The following is a 21,503-nucleotide window of genomic DNA, read 5'->3' as shown; positions in this document are numbered from 1 at the left end:
ACAAAGGTTTGGGGTTTCAGGTCCCTTAAGGGCCAGTGTTTTACTCAATTGCATTTCTCAGTACTATACATTGACTTGTGTATGTAGAATATACACTAGTCTAAACTAGTCTATCCTTATGCAGCCCTGGTGTTTTAGTCAAACTATAAGTGACTTTATATCACTTCAACAAAACATTTCAGGATCTAACCTCAAGTTAAAACAGGTGTAAATGTATACTTAATGAGCTGTTGTATTTGTCAAAGAGGTATTTTGAACATGCTCCATTGCAGGCCGTAATATGTTGTTAAAGATAACAACCTCACACACACAGTTCATGGTCCATCCTTATGGGGCCGCCCTGGATTTCTATCTCACTTTAAAGGATTTCATATTTAACCTCACACACACACTTTTCTAGTGTATCCTTATGGGGCCCTGTCATCTCATTCTCGCTTTAAGTGACTTCACATCATTTGTACAACACATTTTAGCATATAACCTCCGGTTATTATATATATATATAGTTCTACTTTGTGAGCTGTTATAGGTTTTAAAGTGTATTTTGAATATGAATCAGTGCAGCCTCCTATATGTTCTTGTTAGACTTTAGAATAGGCCATGCACACTGCTTTAAGTTATTTGCCATTGAATAAACATTTAATAGACTTTTCAAATAATGTCACTTTGTTAACTTGTGAGTATCTCAACATACATCATAACTATAATTTCTAAATGCAGTCTTTTTTTCAATCTGAATTCCAGGTGACACACAATCAGGCTCCTGCTGTGGCAGTGGACACGGAGACGCCTTTAGACTGGACTAGCTATGATGGATGTGACCCAAATAGAGCTACAGTCAGGTAAGGGAGTATTGTAAACACAGTTGTCTCTATATATGTTGACCTGTACACGATGTAGCTCTATCAAGATAGCGATGTGTTCTCATTGCTTTTCTGATGCAGCATGTCAGTCAGCTTACTCATGGAGTTATTTGATGGACTTCAGATTCAGGGATGAGTCTTAATCTAAAACGCATATATATCTAGTGTTGCAGCCAGAGAGACATTTAATTTCACATACACGCACGTTTGTAACCCTAAGCCAAGCCATAGTTGATTGAAAGCTTCATTGATATCAACAAAGGTATGGGGGTTTCAGGTCCCTTAAGGGCCAGTGTTTTACTCAATTGCATTTCTCAGTACTATACATTGACTTGTTTTTAAAGAATATACACTAGTCTGAACTAGTCTATCCTTATGCAGCTCTGGTATTTTAGTCAAACTATAAGTGACTTTATATCATTTCAACAAAACATTTCAGGATCTAACCTCAAGTTAAAACAGGTGTAAATGTATACTTAATGAGCTGTTGTATTTGTCAGAGGTATTTTGAACATGCTCCATTGCAGGCCGTAATATGTTGTTAAAAGATAACAACCTCACACACACAGTTCATAGTCCATCCTTATGGGGCCCGCCCTGGATTTCTATCTCACTTTAAAGGATTTCATATTTGACCTCACACACACACACACTTTTCTAGTGTATCCTTATGGGGCCCTGTCATCTCATTCTCGCTTTAAGTGACTTCACATCATTTGTACAACACATTTTAGCATTAAACCTCCGGTTATTATATATATATATAGTTCTACTTTGTGAGCTGTTTTAGGTTTTAAAGTGTATTTTGAATATGAATCAGTGCAGCCTCCTATATGTTCTTGTTAGACTTTAGAATAGGCCATGCACACTGCTTTAAGTTATTTGCCATTGAATAAACATTTAATAGACTTTTCAAATAATGTCACTTTGTTAACTTGTGAGTATCTCAACATACATCATAACTATAATTTCTAAATGCAGTCTTTTTTCAATCTGAATTCCAGGTGACACACAATCAGGCTCCTGCTGTGGCAGTGGACACGGAGACGCCTTTAGACTGGACTAGCTATGATGGATGTGACCCAAATAGAGCTACAGTCAGGTAAGGGAGTATTGTAAACACTGTTGTCTCTATATATGTTGACCTGTACACGATGTAGCTCTATCAAGATAGGGATGTGTTCTCATTGCTTTTCTGATGCAGCATGTCAGTCAGCTTACTCATGGAGTTATTCGATGGACTTCAGATTCAGGGATGAGTCTTAATCTAAAAACATATATATCTAGTGTTGCAGCCAGAGACATTTAATTTCACATACACGCGTTTGTAACCTAAGCCAAGCCATAGTTGATTGAAAGCTTCATTAATATCAACAAAGGTATGGGGTTTCAGGTCCCTTAAGGGCCAGTGTTTTACTCAATTGCATTTCTCAGTACTATACATTGACCTGTGTTTAAAGAATATACACTAGTCTGAACTAGTCTATCCTTATGTAGCTCTGGTATTTTAGTCAAACTATAAGTGACTTTATATCATTTCGACAAAACATTTCAGGATCTAACCTCAAGTTAAAACAGGTGTAAATGTATACTTAATGAGCTGTTGTATTTGTCAAAGAGGTATTTTGAACATGCTCCATTGCAGGCGTAATATGTTGTTAAAAGATAACAACCTCACACACACAGTTCATAGTCCATCCTTATGGGGCCCGCCCTGGATTTCTATCTCACTTTAAAGGATTTCATATTTAACCTCACACACACACACTTTTCTAGTGTATCCTTATGGGGCCCTGTCATCTCATTCTCGCTTTAAGTGACTTCAATCATTTGTACAACACATTTTAGCATTAAACCTCCGGTTATTATATATATATATAGTTCTACTTTGTGAGCTGTTTTAGGTTTTAAAGTGTATTTTGAATATGAATCAGTGTAGCCCCTATATGTTATTGTTAGACTTTAGAATAGGCCATGCACACTGCTTTAAGTTATTTGCCATTGAATAGACTTTTCAAATAAAGTCAATTCGGTAACTTGTGAGTATCTCAACAAACATCATAACTATAATTTCTAAATGCAGTCTTTTTTTCAATCTGAATTCCAAGTGACACACAATCAGGCTCCTGTGGCAGTGACACGGAGACGCTTTAGACTGGACTACCTCTGATGGATGTGACCCAAATAGAGCTACAGTCAGGTAAGGGAGTATTGTAAACACTGTTGTCTCTATATATGTTGACCTGTACGATGTAGCTCTATCAAGATAGGGATGTGTTCTCATTGCTTTTCTGATGCAGCATGTCAGTCAGCTAACTCATGGAGTTATTCGATGAACTTCAGATTGAGGGTTTCGTCTTAATCTTAGACTCGTATATCTAGTCTTGCAGCCAGAGAGCCAGTTAACCTCACACACACACATTTGTTTCTGGTCCATCCTTATGGGGTCCTGGGATTTCTATCTCACATAAACTGATTTCATGGTTAACCTCACACATGCACACACACTTTTCTTGTTTATCCTTATAGGGCCCTCTCGTCTCATTCACACTTTGAGTGACTTCACATCATTTGTACAACACATTTCAGCATCTAACCTCAGGTTATTACATGCATATATTGTTATACTCTGAGCTGTTATATGTTTTAAAGTATATCTTGAATATGGACCAGTGCAGCTCCCTATTTGTTCTTGTTGGACCTCTAGAGCATGCCATGCACTCTGCTTTAAGTTATGTGCCGTTTAAGAAACTGTTTTCAAATAAAGTCATTTTGGTAACTTGTGAGTATCTCAACATGCATCATTACTATAAGTTCTAAATGCAGTCTTTTTTTCAATCTGAATCCCAGGTGACCAACAATCAGGCTGCTGCTGTCGCAGTGGACAACTCTTCAGATATGACTTTCCTTGGTGAATGTCTCTCAAATGCAGCTACAGACCAGGTAAGGGAGTAAGGTACACACTGATGTCTCTATATATGTACACGATGTAGCTCTATCAAGATAGGGATGTGTTCTCATTGCTTTTCTGATGCAGCATGTCAGTCAGCTTACTCATGGAGTTATTCGATGAACTTCAGATTGAGGGTTTCGTCTTAATCTTAGACTCGTATATCTAGTCTTGCAGCCAGAGACAGTTAACCTCACACACACACATTTGTTTCTGGTCCATCCTTATGGGGTCCTGGGATTTCTATCTCACATAAACTGATTTCATGGTTAACCTCACACATGCACACACACTTTTCTTGTTTATCCTTATAGGGCCCTCTCGTCTCATTCACACTTTGAGTGACTTCACATCATTTGTACAACACATTTCAGCATCTAACCTCAGGTTATTACATGCATATATTGTTATACTCTGAGCTGTTATATGTTTTAAAGTATATCTTGAATATGGACCAGTGCAGCTCCTATTTGTTCTTGTTGGACCTCTAGAGCATGCCATGCACTCTGCTTTAAGTTATGTGCCGTTTAAGAAACTGTTTTCAAATAAAGTCATTTTGGTAACTTGTGAGTATCTCAACATGCATCATTACTATAAGTTCTAAATGCAGTCTTATTCAATCTGAATCCCAGGTGGTCAACAATCAGGCTCCTGCTGTCGCAGTGGACAACTCTTCAGATATGACTTCCCTTGGCGAATGTCTCTCAAATGCAGCTACAGACCAGGTAAGGGAGTAAGGTACACACTGATGTCTCTATATATGTACACAATGTAGCTCTATCAAGATAGAGATGTGTTCTCATTGCTTTTCTGATGCAGCATGTCAGTCAGCTAACTCATGGAGTTATTCGATGGACTTCAGATTGAGGGTTTCGTCTTAATCTAAAACAAGTTAAAACAAGTATTAACTTGAGGTTAGATCCTAAAATGTTTTGTTAAAAAGATATAAAGTCACTTATAGTTTGAATAAAACCCCAGGGCCCCATAAGGATAGACTAGAAACAAACATGTGTGTGTGTATGTGAAATTAACTGTCTCTCTGGCTGCAACACTAGATATATATGTGTAAATGTATACTTAATGAGCTGTCCTCATTTTCAAAGAGGTATTTTGAACATGCTCCATTTTGTAGGCCATAATATGCTGTTGAGACAAAACAACCTCACACACATCCTTGCTTTCCTATCCTTGTGGGGCCCTGGCGTTTTATTTGAACTATAAGTGACTTAATATAATTTTAACAAAACACTTTAGGATCTAACCTCAAGTTAATACAGGTATAAATGTATACTTAATGAGCTGTCCTCATTTTCAAAGAGGTATTTTGAACATGCTCCATTTTGCAGGCCATAATATGCTGTTGAGACAAAACAACCTCACACACATCCTTGCTTTCCTGTCCTTGTGGGGCCCTGGCGTTTTATTTGAACTATAAGTGACTTAATATAATTTTAACAAAACACTTTAGGATCTAACCTCAAATTAATACAGGTATAAATGTATACTTAATGAGCTGTATTCATTTTCAAAGAGGTATTTTGAACATGCCTCATTTTGTAGGCCATAATATGCTGTTGAGACAAAACAACCTCACACACATCCTTGCTTTCCTATCCTTGTGGGGCCCTGGCGTTTTATTTGAACTATAAGTGACTTAATATAATTTTAACAAAACACTTTAGGATCTAACCTCAAGTTAATACAGGTATAAATGTATACTTAATGAGCTGTCCTCATTTTCAAAGAGGTATTTTGAACATGCTCCATTTTGCAGGCCATAATATGCTGTTGAGACAAAACAACCTCACACACATCCTTGCTTTCCTGTCCTTGTGGGGCCCTGGCGTTTTATTTGAACTATAAGTGACTTAATATAATTTTAACAAAACACTTTAGGATCTAACCTCAAATTAATACAGGTATAAATGTATACTTAATGAGCTGTATTCATTTTCAAAGAGGTATTTTGAACATGCCCCATTTTGTAGGCCATAATATGCTGTTGAGACAAAACAACCTCACACACATCCTTGCTTTCCTATCCTTGTGGGGCCCTGGCGTTTTATTTGAACTATAAGTGACTTAATATAATTTTAACAAAACACTTTAGGATCTAACCTCAAGTTAATACAGGTATAAATGTATACTTAATGAGCTGTACTCATTTTCAAAGAGGTATTTTGAACATGCCCCATTTTGCAAGCCATAATATGCTGTTGAGAATGTATTAAGTTTTAAACAAAAAACTGTTGTGGAGAATAATACTATTTATATTTCTCAGTGACTGTGGAGTCTTTTATGTTCTCTGAACGATGTCAGTACTCCATTGGATAATCTTTGTGATCATGCAATAGTGTTTCAGCTCTAATTAAGATGTACAATTCTTAAACCTATAACCTTTTTTGTGCCTACTTAGAGAAACCCACTGCTGTAAAAGAAACTGGAGACCACAGGAGTGCAGCTGTTGAACGACATTCAAGGAGATTTATTGTACTTAACAAAGTTCCTGGGAAAATGGACTGTCAGCGCTGCATTTCAGCCGAGCCTCAAGCCCTGAGTGACAGAGACTGGAGAGCAGTCAAGTATTTCATTAAAAATAGAATAACATCTCTGAAAAACAAAATGTTGTAAAAAGTGAAAAGTAGACAAGTATTAAGGACTTATAGATGATTACGAAATAATTTGTAAAGTGTTAGTAAATTATTTTAAAAAGCAGCAATTCATGATTAATTCAGGTAGTTACTACTCATTAGTTAAGTATTAGTTAAGCATGTTCTGTGGACTAATTTAAAGTGAAGACTATTTATGCTTTACAAAGCACTTATAAGCAGTCTCAAAGCTAGCATAAGTCTGTTATCTTCTTAACAGAAAAGGAAATAGACACAAGACAAATATGTGAATATGCATTCACATATTTACGTAAATATGATGGTGCTGGGATGCCATGCCCGTCAGTGGCAAGTGTTCCATAGTTTGTTGGCACATAGCTACATATTATTGATTATGCTAGCTATGGCCAGCCCGCTAGTTCTGGCTAGCCTGCTAGCTCGCCAGCTAGCAAGGTCACTGGTCCAGAGAGGCATCGCAGCGCCACCTTAGTTCTGTAGGCCAACCCAGGTGATGGCGAGATACTCATCAATCATTTGTGCGAACAAACTGAAACATGCTACTGATGTGCATCAGCTAACATCAACTGTTCGGCACCACGTGGGCCACGGTGCACTCTAGGAGGACCCGATGAGTCCCGTTGCCTGTTCAGAAAGTCTCAGGCCCATCATCTGGCCAGATTTATTTTTGATCAGGCACTATGATGGGACAGCCGGGTCCTTCGCCGACCAATGCACATCAGTCTGCTGGCAAAATTAATGATAATGAGTATGTCGCTATCACCTGGACTGGTCTACTGGCCACCGAGGTGCTAGTGCCTCTCTGGACCAGTGACAAGCTTGCTAGCTGGTGAGTTTGTAGCTATGTGCAAACACACTATGGAACACTGTGCCACGGACGGGCATGACCTCCCAGCACCATCATATTAATGTTTTTATCACTTTGTCTTGTGTGTATCTCCTTTCTGTTGAAAATATAAGAGTTCTGCTAGCTTTGAGGCACTGCTTAGAAATGCTTTGCAAAGCATAGATAGTCTTCACTTTGGATTAGATCACAGAACATACTTAACTAATACTTTACTAGTAGTAACTACCTGAATTAATTTTGAATTGCTGCTTTTTTAAATCATTTACTCACTTTGCCCTTACACTTTAATTTACAAATGGGAATCCATCTTATAAAGAATGCAACCCCAATCTTATTAAACAAGAATGAAACATTTATAACTGTTTATGAATTGCATACTAATGAGTTACTAATGAGGATTCATGTTTGAATAATGCTTTATAAATGATTAATTCAGTGATTGTTCATGCTTTACTAATGCTAAATAGTGTGTACTGTATAAAGTGCTCCCAAGTTATGTCTTTTCGCGACAACATGTTGGTTAACGTGTCAATAGACACATGTTCATGTTTTCTTTGTCCGAATTAAGTTTTCTGTTAAATATGTTTGTTAACATGTACCAATAGACGTTTGTTCATGTGTGTGTGTTATTAAAACCTGCTCAATCGATTTGGAGAAGGTTTCATGGCTTAAAGTGTTGAGCATAAGGTAATTCTATGAATACAATGTTAATGCCTTGTCTATCTAAGAGTCACTTTGGTTAGTCCTGCTATGCCTTTGGTAAGCAAGGAAAAACAATGGATAACATGGTTGCTTCAGATAGTATTAATGTGTCTTGCTAAGATATATAAATGAGAAATGGGCCAGCAAAGATATAAAACCTTGACATGTAAATGTGTGTGTGAGAATGGGCCCCACAAGTTGTGAATGCTAGAAACGGACCCACAAGTAACCAAAAACTAGCGATAGTTTGGAAATTTGATAAATGGAATAGATATTAATTTAATAGATTTTTTTGTTATGCTGCCTGATTTTTTACAGAGTTGTAGAACCACTAGAAAGGGTGGGCCCCACAATTGGGTAAAACAAGTTCAGGCCCCACAAAGGAGGTACGCAAGGATATGTGTCCCTGTGTGTGTGTGTCCCTGTGTGTGTGTGTGTGTGTGTGTGTGTGTGTGTGTGCTCGTGCGTGCATGAAAGAGAGAGATGAAAAAATAAAAGGGGGCGGGGGTGAAGTGCGTGTGTGTGTGTGTGTGTGTGTGTGTGTGTGTGTGTGGGAGAGAGTGGGGGATACATTTCTATTCTTTTTGTGAATGGAGCTCCACATCCATTTTGGCGCGAGCGCGCGCACATCTCCGCTGACTGAGCTAAAATTAGCCTCGTGTGGTTTTCATTTGCGTGCGGCAGCGGCAAGAGCGGCGGCAAGAGCGGTATATGTGGACCAGAAACCCGAATTAGCGGGTCTCTGAGCTGCAAACGCACGCGCGTCTGGGCACGCGCGTCCTCTCCACGCCACCTGTGAATGAGAGCAGCGGCTCCACGCGCGCGCCGGGCCCCGGGACGTCATGCACCATTTTTAGAGAAGCTCTAAAAATAGACTCGTCGTTGTGGATGATGACGGTTCCGACCGAGCGGGGATCGAACACCTTCATCCGGGTTCTCTCAGGTGAGCACGCAGCGGGCTGAGATGCGTGCGCGCGTGCGTGTGTGTGTGTCCGTCACGTTGCGTTTGGAGCCGAAATGGGAGAATATTTTATTAACTGTTATTTATGAATGACTATCTTTCTCTTTCTTTTCTCCCTCTCATCGTGCGCGTGCACACGCACACACACACACCTGTGCGGTGTCTGCGGCGCGTGGGAGCCGGTGACGTGTCACTGGTTTTATGAATGAAGGAGGCTTCTGTGTTAACACCCTTCTCTTCCTCCCTTTGTTTTGTACTCTTCCTCTCCTCCTCCCTCACTCACGCTATCCTCATCTTCAATCCTTTCCCCCCTCTTCCTCTTCTCTGACACTCCCCCCTTCTCGTTGCACCTGTCCCGACTGCCACCTCCCTCTCCTCCGTTTCCTCTCCTCCTTCCCTCCTCGCTGCTCCCTTTGTTTTGTCCTCCTCCCTCCCTCCCTCACGCTATCCTCTTCCTCACTACCTTCCTTCATCTTCAATCCTTTCCAACCCGTTTCCTCTCCTCCTTCGTTCCGCCTCACTTGTCCTCCTCTCCTCCCTCCTTCATGTCTTTCTGCTCTTCTATCCCTCACTTTGATCGTTTCCTTCCTTCCTTCACCTCTGACCTTGCTCCTCCTTGACTACCCTTTAATCTACCTCCTCCTCCCCCTCTTCATCTTACCCTCCTCTTCCTCCTGCTCATCTACCTCCCTCCTCCTCTTCCCATTACCTTCTTTCTCTTCCTCCTCCTCTTCTTACTCCTCCTCCTATTGTCTTTCTCCCCTATCCCCTTTGACCCTTCCTCTACATCCCTCTTCCTCCTCCTCTTCCTCTTCCCTCCTCTTCCTCATGCTCATCGACCTCCCTCCTCCTCCTCTTCCTATTACCCTATTTCTCTTCCTCCTCCCTCTCCTCCTCCTCCCTCCTACTTCTACTCTTCCTCCTCCCTCCACATCCTCCTCCCCCTCCTCTTGTCTTTCTGCTCTTCTATCCCCTTTGACCTTTCACCTCCCTCTCTTCTTACTTTCCTCATACCTCCTCCTCCCCCTCTTCCTCTTACCCTCCTCCCACTCTTCCTCATCTACCTCCCTCCTCTCCCTCTTCCTATTACCCTCTCTTCCTCCTCCACCTCTGCCTCCTCCTCCTCCTCTTCCCTCTTTTCCTATTACCTTGCTCCTCCTTCCCCTCCTCTTCTTACCCTCCTCCTCTTCTTCTTACCTTCCTCATACCCCCTCCCCCCCTCTTCCTCTTACCCTCCTCTTCCTCCTGCTCATCTTCCCCTCTTTCTCTTCCTCCTCCACCTCCTCTTCTTACCTCTCTCCTCCTCTTCCCTCTTTTCCTATTACCTTGCTCCTCCTCCCTCTTACCCTCCTCTTCTTCCTCATCTACCTCCCAACTCCTCTTCCCCTCTTCCCATTACCCTCTTTCTCTTCTTCCTCGACCTCTTCCTCCTCCCCCTCCTCCTCCTCCTCCAGCTATGATTCTCTCCCTGGCGGCAGCAGCAGCCATGAGCGGCGGCGGCGGCGGCCTCAACTCCTCCTCCTTCTCCCTCGACCCCTTCGACTCGTCCACCTCCTGGAGCGTCGGCGAGGACCCGTCCAACTCCTCTTCCTCCTCCTCCTCCTCCTCGGAGCCCGCCGGGCGCACCCTGACCCCCGACCTCCGGCCGGCCACCGCCTCGGCGCCGCGGGAGCTGAACCCGTGGGACGTGGCGCTGTGCGTGGCCGGCACGCTGATCTCCTGCGAGAACGCGCTGGTGCTCGCCGTGCTCGGCCACTCGCCGGCGCTGCGCGCCCCGATGTTCGTGCTCATCGGCTCGCTGGCGGCGGCCGACCTGCTCGCCGGCCTCGGCCTCGTGCTGAACTTCGCGTTCTCGTACCTGGCGGACGGCCGGGCGCCGTCGCTGCTGTCGGCCGGGCTGCTCATCGCCGCCTTCTCGGCGTCCGTGCTCGGCGTCCTCGCCATCACGGTGGACCGCTACCTGTCGCTGTACAACGCGCTGACCTACCACACGGAGCGCACCGTGGCCTTCACCTACGCCGCCGTGGCGCTGGTGTGGACGGCGTGCCTGGCGCTCGGCCTGCTGCCGGCGTTCGGCTGGAACTGCCTGGGCGACGAGTCGGCGTGCAGCGTCTGCCGGCCCGTCACCAAAGCCAACGCCGTGGCGCTCGCCGTGGCCTTCCTGCTGGTCTTCGCCCTGATGACGCAGCTCTACCTGCAGATCTGCCGCATCGCCTTCCGCCACGCGCAGCAGATCGCCGTGCAGCACCAGTTCGTCGCCATGTCCACCACCAAGGGCGTGTCCACGCTGTCGGCCATCTTGTGCGCCTTCGGGGCGTGCTGGCTGCCGTTCGCCACGTACTCCATCGTGGCCGACTCCTCGTACCCGGCGGCGTACACCTACGCCGCCGCGCTGCCCGCCGCCTGCTGCTCCGCCATCAACCCCGTCGTCTACGCCTTCCGCAACCCGGACATCCAGAAGTCGCTGTGGATGGCGTGCTGCGGCTGCGTGCCGTCCAGCCTGTCGCTGAGGCCGCGGACGTCCAGCGACGTGTAGCGGGGGAGGGGCGCCTTCGAGGAAGGGGGCGGGGCCGGCGAGGCGAAACGGTTACGCTCTAAGTATGAATATTTAAAATGGAGAGAATACCTGATAAAACGGAACGCGACGACCCACCTCATCGGGGGGGGGCGGACCAGGAAGTAGCATACACGCGTCGGACGAGGCTTCGGGGGAGGGGAAACGTCCCCCGAGACAAAACACAGGACATCGGTTATGCAATCTGAAAAAAAAGAAGAAGAAAAAAATGAACGGCCTTAAAATACGACAAGCTAAAAATACACACGGCGAATGACCTTGGAGGGTTTCTTCGTTCTCCCGATGGGAACGAAACTAAAAACTTCCTTCTCCCTCGTTTTTATTTTGAGAGAGAGAGAGAGAGACTGACTCCTCCCACAAAACACCCGACTAAATTCACCAGGCCCCTAAAAACCAAGAGAGGGGGTTCAAATCTGCCCCTCCCCCCTGAGAGAGAGAGAGAGAGAGCTGGATTCAGCATCAAGGACAGCGGCGCTGCAGAGTACCCAGGGAGAAGCTCTCTGCTGAGGGGAAAGTAGGCTACGCTGTTCCCCTCAGCAGCTGGATGGAGATTTAAAGGGCCAGCGCGTGATTTATGGCTATGTTATATATTCACTCATGTATGAATACGCATACATGATGGTATTTCTGAAGTCAGAACTTCTATTTTGGCCGGTAAAGGTCGTCCATCACTTCGACCTGATAATGGAGGCGGAGCTTCATTTGACATTCACGCCTTTGATGTTGCATTCCACGTCCACCTTGTTATAAAAACTCTTCAAATGACCTCAATAGTCCCAGATCGTCCCCTGGCGACCCCGCCCCCTTCTACGTGGAGACAGACGCCGTCCGTTGATGATCTATTAGCGAGAGTAGAGGTCATTTGAGATGTCGTGCCATTGGCTGCTCCTCGACCTGAAGACATTCGGGCGACTAATCGATGAGCTGCATTCATCGACGGGGCTTTAAAATCGGAGCTCCTCCAAAAAGTAATATCTGGAATCGGGTCAGTCAGCATGAAAAAGAAAAAAATCGGCTCAATCAACTCAATTTGACAAAGAAAAAAAAAAATTATTTTCAAAATAAAGCTCCACTGGTAATAACTTCTAGGTTTAAATAATCCAGAAGTAAGATTTCGGTAAATCACGTGACAAGATCAGGTTAATCAACGAAGACTAAAACTAAACCACGGATTAGTCGACTTGTTCCATCTCTAACGCTACGAAAAACACGTGCCACGTAAGTCCCGAATAAATCACGTATTCAGGGATTCTGGGTAATAACGTCGTGAGGACTCATTGTCGACTCTTGGGAGAAGAGTTCATATCAAAGCTGTCGTTCCAAAAACTATAAAACTCACTCAAATCAACACCAGGAAAAAAAGTACAAAAACAAACTAGCAACAAGAAACACGTTTCTGCAACGAGGGAGTCGCTTCCTGAATTTAAGCTTTCTACCAAATAAACCAGGAAGACGGGCGACAAGCGAAGGACAAGAACTCTGACCAGGAACTCTGACCAGGAACTCCGGGACACGGCGCTCGGGAGACGTAGGTATTATTTTTTTCTAAAGTGTAAATCAAAAACTTTTGAGTTATTTGTGTATTTTTCTCAGCGGCAGGAAAACAATCGTCCGTTTTATGAGGCGGTTGTTAGCGGAGCAGCTACACCAGAACCTCTTGTGTCTTCTTTCATTGTTTGTTTATTTAATTATATTTGTTATTATTTATTTATACATTTTTGGGTCTTACTGGGAGAAAAAAAGAAGAAAAGAAATGCAATAATGTCCGAGTATTTTTGCTGTGTTTAAAAAAAAATTTTAAAAAAAAGCCCCAATGCGAGGAAGACGAGGGGCCGACAGACGAGGGCGGCCGGCTCGACGTTTCAAAGCCACAGGAAGCACATCGTGTTGTCTCTTTAGAATAAGCTTTATTTTCTGTGTTAGATGTCTCGTTTTATACTGTTACGGTAAAAGAAAGGTCACCTGAATGTCACGGCTGTTAAAATGAGTCGACCGCCTCTCTCTCCCCCTCTCTCCCTCTCTCTCCCCCTCTCTCCCCCTCCCTCCCCCTCCCTCTCTCCCCCTCTCTCCCCCTCTCTCTCCTCTGCTCGGCCACCGAAACGCTATAAGACATGAATTATTTAGCGAAACGCAAATCACTCCGGAAACGTTCCCCGCTCCCTGAACCTAAGCGGGTTCCCCCGGAGAGACGATTAAACCCGTTTCACTATGATGTGTGAGACCCGCTCAGTTTGGGGGCGGAGCCAGATAGGACCCAGATTAGCGTCTATAAAACGGCCTTCAAAGCAACGCCGAGCCCTATGTTTACCCTCCTGCTCAAAATGAATCAAACTCAACTGGGACGGGGAACCAGACTTTGGGTCCGATGGTTTTGTTGAAGACGACCGGTTTTGGAAACTCTCGGCTCACTGAAGGGGCCAGATAAATCCTCCTGAAAGGGTCAAAGTACCGCATCCCCTCAAGGACTAGAACCCTTCCCTTAAGAACTGGGGTGCATCCTTAGAAGATGGAAATGTTCTGGATCAAAAAACCTCCAGAGAGGATTCATGATGGATCCATTAAAAACCATAAAAGGGTTCTCTGTAGAACCACTCACAGCAGGTTCTGAACATAACTCTTTCTGGTGGGTACAAAGTGGAAGGGTTCTACCAGGAACCAACACGTTATCCTATGAGGACAAGCCAAAGAACCATATATGAACACTTTCTTGGTAGCATCCTTAGAAAGTGGAAAGGTTCTGGATTAAAAACCTCCAGAGAGGATTCCTTATGGATCCATTAAAAACCATTGAAGGGTTCTCTGTAGACCTGGGTTCATGGCGGAACCTTTAGGGAGGGTTCTACCAGGAACCAACAAGAGTTATCCTATGAGGACAAGCTGAAGAACCATATATGAACACTTTCTTAGTAGCATCCTTAGAAGGTGGAAAAGTTCTGTAGAACCACTCACAGCGGGTTCTGAGCAGAACTTTTCCTGGCGGGTTCAAGGTGGAACCTTTACAAAGGGTTCTACCAGGAACCAACAAGAGTTATGAGGACAAGCCAAAGAACCATATATGGTTCTAGTTAGCGGTTACAACTAGAAGCAAAAGAGCGGGAAAACAAACACGGGACTTTCCCTCAGAACACCTCCGTTCATGTCGCCTGATCTAAAGAACAACAAGTCCTCTCGGGCCCGAGGTCGGACGTTTGTTATGAGAGATTTTATTCTTTTGGTCAAGAAGATACGCAAATGTCGGCCATTTTGGAAATACACCGTCTGGGTGTTTCTCGCCCGTCGGCAGTAAAAAGTGTCAGACGGCTTTTTTTCCGGTAAAACAATCCGTCGGATCCAAAGTCTGGAGGCGGAGGCAGAGCCGATCTCCCCCCCCCCCAACGTTAAAAACAAACGCACCCATCAGCCGATTCCCCCCGACTCGCTGACCTGCGCTTTAAATCCTGCCTCCTCAGCAGGAAGCGAGCGGACAGCTGATCTGGAGTCAGTTCCTGACATCTGTGAATACGCCACCACTCGGTCACCACTCACTGTGTGTGTGTGTGTGTGTTGCCCCCCCCCCCATGGGATCACAGCCAATTGTAATGAACCATAACTCAACCAACTCACTATCATTCAATTTAAAAGACGGGGGGAAGAGATGCTGTGTGTGTGTGTGTGTGTGTGTGTGTGTGTATGTGTGTTATTTTTATTATGCAAATGCTGTACAGAAATGTTTATTTTTGTAATGTTCATCAGGGCATGAGTTACGAGTCACGGTCACTGCTGTGAGAGTGTGTGTGAGTGTGAGAGAGTGTGTGTGTGAGTGTGTGAGAGAGAGTGTGTGTGTGTGTGTGTGTGTGTTCTTCCTCTGTGTTCTTCCTATAAATAAATGTCAAAAGTTTCTTTTTCGGTGATAGGGTGTGTATGTAGGGGATTATGGGGGGGGGGGGGGGTACGCTGTGTAAGTGCCATATTTTTCGACTTATTTATTTGTTTGTATTTGTGTTCATGCACCACGCCAACAACAACAGAGAAGAAGAACAACACGAAGAAAACATCAAATCACAGCAGAGAGACGGAGAAAAAGAGTTTAAAAGTATTTCACCGTCATAATAATGATATGAATTGATATGAATTAATATGAATTGATATTGATTGATATTAATTTATCCCAATATCTCCAATAAGAACTCCGTCTTTTCTTCTGTGACATCAGACGATCTCAGAGCTTCTGACGTGAATCACAGGAGTTCAACCAGAAAACAAGTAAACAACAAAGAGAGAGAGAGAGACAGAGAGAGAGAGAGAGACCGAGAGAGAGAGAGAGAGAGAGAGAGAGACAGAGACACAGAGAGAGAGAGAGAGAGGGAGAGAAACAGAGAGAGAGAGAGAGAGACAGAGAGAGACCGAGAGAGAGGGAGAGAAACAGAGAGAGAGGGAGAGAGACAGAGAGAGAGAGAGACAGAGAGAGGGAGAGAAACAGAGAGAGAGGGAGAGAGACAGAGACAGAGAGAGAGAGAGAGGGAGAGAAACAGAGAGAGAGGGAGAGAGACAGAGAGAGAGAGAGACAGAGAGAGACCGAGAGAGAGGGAGAGAAACAGAGAGAGAGGGAGAGAGACAGAGACAGAGAGGGAGAGAAACAGAGAGAGAGAGACCGAGAGAGGGAGAGAGAGAGAGACAGAGAGAGAGAGAGAGAGAGAGGGAGAGAAACAGAGAGAGAGAGAGAGAGACAGAGAGAGACCGAGAGAGAGAGAGGGAGAGAAACAGAGAGGGAGAGAGACAGAGAGACCGAGAGAGGGAGAGAAACAGAGAGAGAGGGAGAGAGACAGAGACAGAGAGAGAGAGAGGGAGAGAAACAGAGAGAGAGGGAGAGAGAGACAGAGAGAGACAGAGAGAGAGAGAGAGGGAGAGAAACAGAGAGAGAGGGAGAGAGACAGAGAGAGAGACAGAGACAGAGAGAGGGAGAGAAACAGAGAGAGGGAGAGAGACAGAGACAGAGAGAGAGAGAGAGGGAGAGAAACAGAGAGGGAGAGACAGAGAGAGAGAGAGAGACAGAGACAGAGAGAGAAACAGAGAGAGAGAGACAGACAGAGAGACAGACAGAGAGAGAGAGAGAGAGAGAGAGAGACAGACAGACAGACAGACAGAGAGAGACAGAGAGACAGACAGAGAGAGAGAGAGAGAGAGAGCCGTCACAGACTCAGGTTTCCAGTGACGTCAGGTTGTCTGAGTCGTGTCTCAGAGAGCAGGTCGTTTCAAAGACATCCTCCTCCTCCTCCTCCCTTCCTTATCCTCCTCCTCCCCTCCTCTCTTCCTTCTCCTTTTTTTCTCCCCCCCTCCCTCCTCATTCGTTCAGACGTCTCACTCTTTTCGTTCCCGTTCCTCCCATCGTTTCGAGCGCATTCTCTCTCTCTCTTTTCCACCGCGTCATTCCCTCCTCCGTCCACCCTTTGCTACACACTTCACCTCCTTCCTTCTTTCTTTCCATCCTTCCTTCCCTCCCTCCCTCCTTCCCATCTAACATGTTGCCGTCCTCGGCCTGCAGGAGAGCGAGTCGTCGGGCTCCGTCTAAAAATAGAGACCCGAGAGCAGATAAAAAAGAACGAAGGAAGAAAAAAAAAAGAAAAAAAGGAGTGGACGAAGGTAGGAAAAGAAAGGAGGAACCTTCACTTTGCTCGGTAGACGGAAACATCCGTCCTCTTTCCTCGTTGGGTTCCTCCCTGTCCCCTCCTTCCTACTCCATCTCCTCCTCAATTCTCCTCTTCCATCCTCCTCATCCTCCTCTTTGCACAAGCACACATTCGTCTTCTATTCTCACTCCTCTCATCCTTGACTCTCTCTCTTTTTGTTGTTTTTCTTTTTCTTCTCAAAAAGTGTCTCCTTTTTCAATGAAGTGAAAACAAATAGAATAAAGATAAACCATGACGGAGCTAACGGAGGTGACGGCCTCCACAGAAACATGTTGTTGTTGTTGTTGTTTATTTGTGTTTTATTTATTGTGTGTGTCGGTTACGATGAAAAGTACAAAACGCACTTTATTAGATGGACATGTTACACATTGCACTTGTAAATGTCGAATGTAAAACCTCCAACAGAAAGATTTATTTTTTCATAATTGTAAATAAATGAAAAAAAGGAAAAAAAACTGCAAAGAAAAGAAAAGAGGAGAATAATCTGCCAAATAAACGGAGAAAAACAAAAAGAGGAACGTTGTTTCCTTCTTTCTTTCTGGGATGGAAGCGAACGAGTGACGTCGGCGTGCGTGTGTGTGTGTGAGTGAGTGTGTGAGGGTGTGTGTGAGTGAGTGTGTGAGGGTGCGTGTGTGTGTGAGTGTGTGAGGGTGCGTGTGCGTGTGTGTGAGTGAGGGTGTGTGTGTGAGGGTGCGTGTGTGAGTGTGTGTGTGAGGGTGCGTGTGTGTGTGTGAGTGAGTGTGTGAGGGTGCGTGTGCGTGTGAGTGAGGGTGTGCGTGTGTGTGTTGGAGTGTTAAGGAAAGCGTGTGAGGATAAAAAGATGGCTATTAATTATTGAAGCGCTCCCTGACGGCATGACGGAGAGACGCTGAGTGAGAAGAGGAAGAGGAAGAAATCCATATGACATTCACGTCAAGGAGAAGAGACCGAGAGAAGGAAAGGAGGTGAGGGAGGATGGAGTGTTTATATGAAGCCTGAAAACACACAGACACGTGTCTATGTGCAGGTATGTGTGTGTGTGTCCACAAAGAGAGGGAGGAGCTCCACCATGTGGCCAGAGGTTGGTACCGCAAAGACAACAGGAGGCACACACACACACACACACACACACACTTGTTTTGCGTCATCACAGCAGCTCTGTCAAAACAAGCACCAAAAAGCTAACGCTCCCTCCCTCCTCCATTTCCCTCCCTCCCTCCCTCATTCCCTCCAGTTGCTCTCTCTCTCTCTCTCTCTCTCCATCCATCCATCCCTCCCTCATCTGCTACACATCACCTTCGTGGACAAGAATGTGCACAATAAATAAACAATAAAGTTTCTGATATTTCTGCATCTTTTGTGTCCGTTGGACTGAAAGATGATGTCATCCAGGAAACGATCCTGCGGGACCGACATCCTCCCAGAATGCACTGCAGCGACCCCCCACTGAGAATCGCCTGCACTAGAAGTGGATTGTGGATAAAAATGCATCTCTTATCTCATCTGAACTCTATTTTGTACTAAATATATTATATGAGTATAATTATATTACGAACCGGGCAGACCAACCCACGAGGAGTTCCCCAGGGCGCGGTGTTGGGGCCTCTTTGGTTTCGCTCCTCCGAGCTTCTTTTGAAGCCGGATTACGACTCACCGCTCTGTCACCGAGAGATTAAAAACAAAACTAATCCGGCCAGATGTCGTGGACTCACCGCGATCTCATCTGTGATCTCGTCGGGAAACACGATGTCGCCTCCGCGGCCACCGATTTGTTGCACGAGTCTTTAAATTAAAAAGACGATCTTCAACATATGATGGATCCAATCTGCAGGATTAACTGAAACAAAAGGGTGAGAATATCAGTCTAACGCCAATAAACAACTGGATTTGTAGTTTGAACATCTCTTAAAAGGGAAGTAACATTATTAGTGACGGTAATCAGGGTTCTTACATGTTCACTGTGATGCATTAAGCACCACACGTTGTGGGAAGTGGATTTAAAATGTATATTATATCAAGAAATCAAGCATCTCTGAGTCATCTCGGGGAAAGTGGGGTCTTACATCGTCGGATGTATCCGAAGTCTTTGATTCCAGAAATAGATCCGGGCTAAAATTAGACGCCGACGGGAGAGAAAGACGTTGGACTCCATCACCTCAAACTTTTTTCCTGAATAATAAAATTTTGGGCAACAGACATTTTCTCACCATGATGCAGTGCTTTTCAAAATATATAAATATAGATTTTTCCACCGACGCGTCTCTCTCACACTGCTGTGCTTCCATCTGTGGCCCGAAAAATACAAAAAAGACACCAAACAGCCTCAGGACATCTAGTTTATATTAATAAATGTGTATAAATGAGGCTGTGTGAACTAACTCCTCTGCATACAGCTTCATAATATAGTTTATATTAATAAATGTGTATAAATGAGGCTGTGTGAACTAACCCCTCTGCATACAGCTTCATAATATAGTTTTTATTAATACATGTGAATAAATGAGGTCATAACCTCCAACGGTTATATACCTATATTAAGACAATAGTCTCATATGTATTTTTTTGAAATGTTATGTTTGAATATGCAAATGAGGCATTAACTAATATTAACTTCTGGTGAATTTGGATGAAATCTGAAGAAAAACAGTGAAATAAACACCTGCATGTGCATTTTGGATGTTTTCTTACCTGAAAGTTTGTCTGTTTCCGTCTCCGTCTTAACTTTTAGTCCCTGAAAAGTACATTTAAAATAATAATATCAAAAAGTTGTATATCGAGATATACAAACAAAAAAATATGTTTGTTTGTAAAATATATAGATAAAAACCACAAAATAGAGAAATCTCCAGATGAATTTATGGAATAACCACCACAGCTCCAACGAAGGACCCAGGTGGGCAAAGAGCTGAATGAAAAAATATGACAATAAATAAAATGCTTATTGTTAAAAATATATCGATATAATTATTTTTCTTATTGTTAAAACAAATTAATAGATAAAAATATATTTTGCTTATTGTTAAAAAAATTTGTTTATATATATTTGTGGGTGTTAATTTTTTGTATCTAGAAATATATCTTTTTGCTTATTGTTAAATAAGAATATATATATATATGTTTCTTATTGTTAAAACATTCTCTATATATAAAGGTTTTTTTCAATTAGTTAAAAAAATATATAATAATTTGTTTTGCTTATTGTTAAAAATAAAGAAATCTATATATATATATTTTTGATAAGCAAAAAAAAGCTATTTTCCAGCTACATTTCTTAAAATAAATATGAAGTACGGCGTTACATAATATATACATTTATATAAATGTCATAAAGTGGGTCATGAAACACAGCAGATCGTCCTGTTCACCATTTATTGTCTATAGTTACATGCATACTTGCTTACAGTTGATTTTAGTGTGCGACACACAGCTTCATTGTTATTAGATTGTTTTGGTTATATCACTCCAAACGGATATTCTTACGTGACACGGCGCCTCGCCCAGACAACGAGATCAGTCCTCGACAGTTTCCTCAAAACACGTAAAGGGAGTTTACCCAGAAATATAAATATATTTTTATTTTCAATGTGCTTTTTTTATTTCATTTTTTTGGCCTTCGACAATAAACCCGACGAGTCGTGTTTACAACAGAATAACAACAACAAGTCCACACAGGTAAACAAGATGTCAACGCGCTCCTCCATAACCGACTCGTTTGATTAAGGCCGATGACCAGAAGCACTACGTTTCCCAGAATGCTTCACTGCCAATTGGTGGCACCAACACGATATTTAAGGATAGCATCGAATCCCGTTTCTACGTGAGAAGTTTAGACTGGATCAAAAACTGAGTTAAACTGGTTCCTTTGAGTTAAACTGGTTCCTTTGAGTTAGTTAAACTGGTTCCTTAGAGTTAAACTGGTTCCTTTGAGTTAGTTAAACTGGTTCCTTTGAGTTAGTTAAACTGGTTCCTCAGTTAGTTAAACTGGTTCCTCAGAGTTAGTTAAACTGGTTCCTCAGAGCTAAACTGGTTCCTTTGAGTGAGTTAAACTGGTTCCTTAGTTAGTTAAACTGTTTCCTTAGTTAGTTAAACGGGTTCCTCAGAGTTAAACTGGTTCCTCAGAGTTAAACGGGTTCCTCTGAGTTAGTTAAACTGGTTCCTCTTAGTTAGTTAAACTGGTTCCTCAGAGTTAGTTTAAACTGGTTCCTCAGTTAGTTAAACTGGTTCCTCAGAGTTAGTTAAACTGGTTCCTCAGAGCTAAACTGGTTCCTTTGAGTGAGTTAAACTGGTTCCTTAGTTAGTTAAACTGGTTCCTTAGAGTTAGTTAAACTGGTTC

The 21,503-nt window shown here is 43.5% G+C and overlaps 1 protein-coding gene and 3 long non-coding RNA genes across 4 annotated transcripts; 3 read left to right on the top strand and 1 right to left on the bottom strand.

Moving 5' to 3' along the window:
• The first annotated feature begins 577 nt into the window (after positions 1-577).
• Positions 578-2,987, top strand: LOC130211860 (uncharacterized). Its single transcript, XR_008835183.1, has 3 exons — positions 578-842; positions 1,868-1,965; positions 2,972-2,987. It is a non-coding gene; the product is annotated as an uncharacterized LOC130211860 (long non-coding RNA).
• Positions 2,988-3,129: 142 nt separating this feature from the next.
• Positions 3,130-6,264, top strand: LOC130211858 (uncharacterized). The gene is made up of 3 exons (XR_008835181.1): positions 3,130-3,806; positions 4,446-4,538; positions 6,230-6,264. It is a non-coding gene; the product is annotated as an uncharacterized LOC130211858 (long non-coding RNA).
• Positions 6,265-10,406: 4,142 nt separating this feature from the next.
• On the top strand, positions 10,407-11,493 carry gpr185b (G protein-coupled receptor 185 b). The gene has a single exon (XM_056442879.1). It carries the CDS (start codon positions 10,407-10,409, stop codon positions 11,484-11,486), a length of 1,080 nt encoding a protein of 359 aa, XP_056298854.1. The 3' UTR covers positions 11,487-11,493.
• Positions 11,494-11,630: 137 nt separating this feature from the next.
• Positions 11,631-19,991, bottom strand: LOC130211861 (uncharacterized). Its single transcript, XR_008835184.1, has 5 exons — positions 19,859-19,991; positions 19,378-19,455; positions 19,234-19,279; positions 18,883-19,007; positions 11,631-11,709 (listed from the first exon to the last, which is right to left on the bottom strand). It is a non-coding gene; the product is annotated as an uncharacterized LOC130211861 (long non-coding RNA).
• Positions 19,992-21,503: the final 1,512 nt, after the last annotated feature.

This window comes from Pseudoliparis swirei, chromosome 21 (assembly GCF_029220125.1).
Source record: "Pseudoliparis swirei isolate HS2019 ecotype Mariana Trench chromosome 21, NWPU_hadal_v1, whole genome shotgun sequence".
NCBI lineage: Eukaryota > Metazoa > Chordata > Actinopteri > Perciformes > Liparidae > Pseudoliparis > Pseudoliparis swirei.
This window is presented reverse-complemented; position numbering and strand designations above follow the sequence as displayed.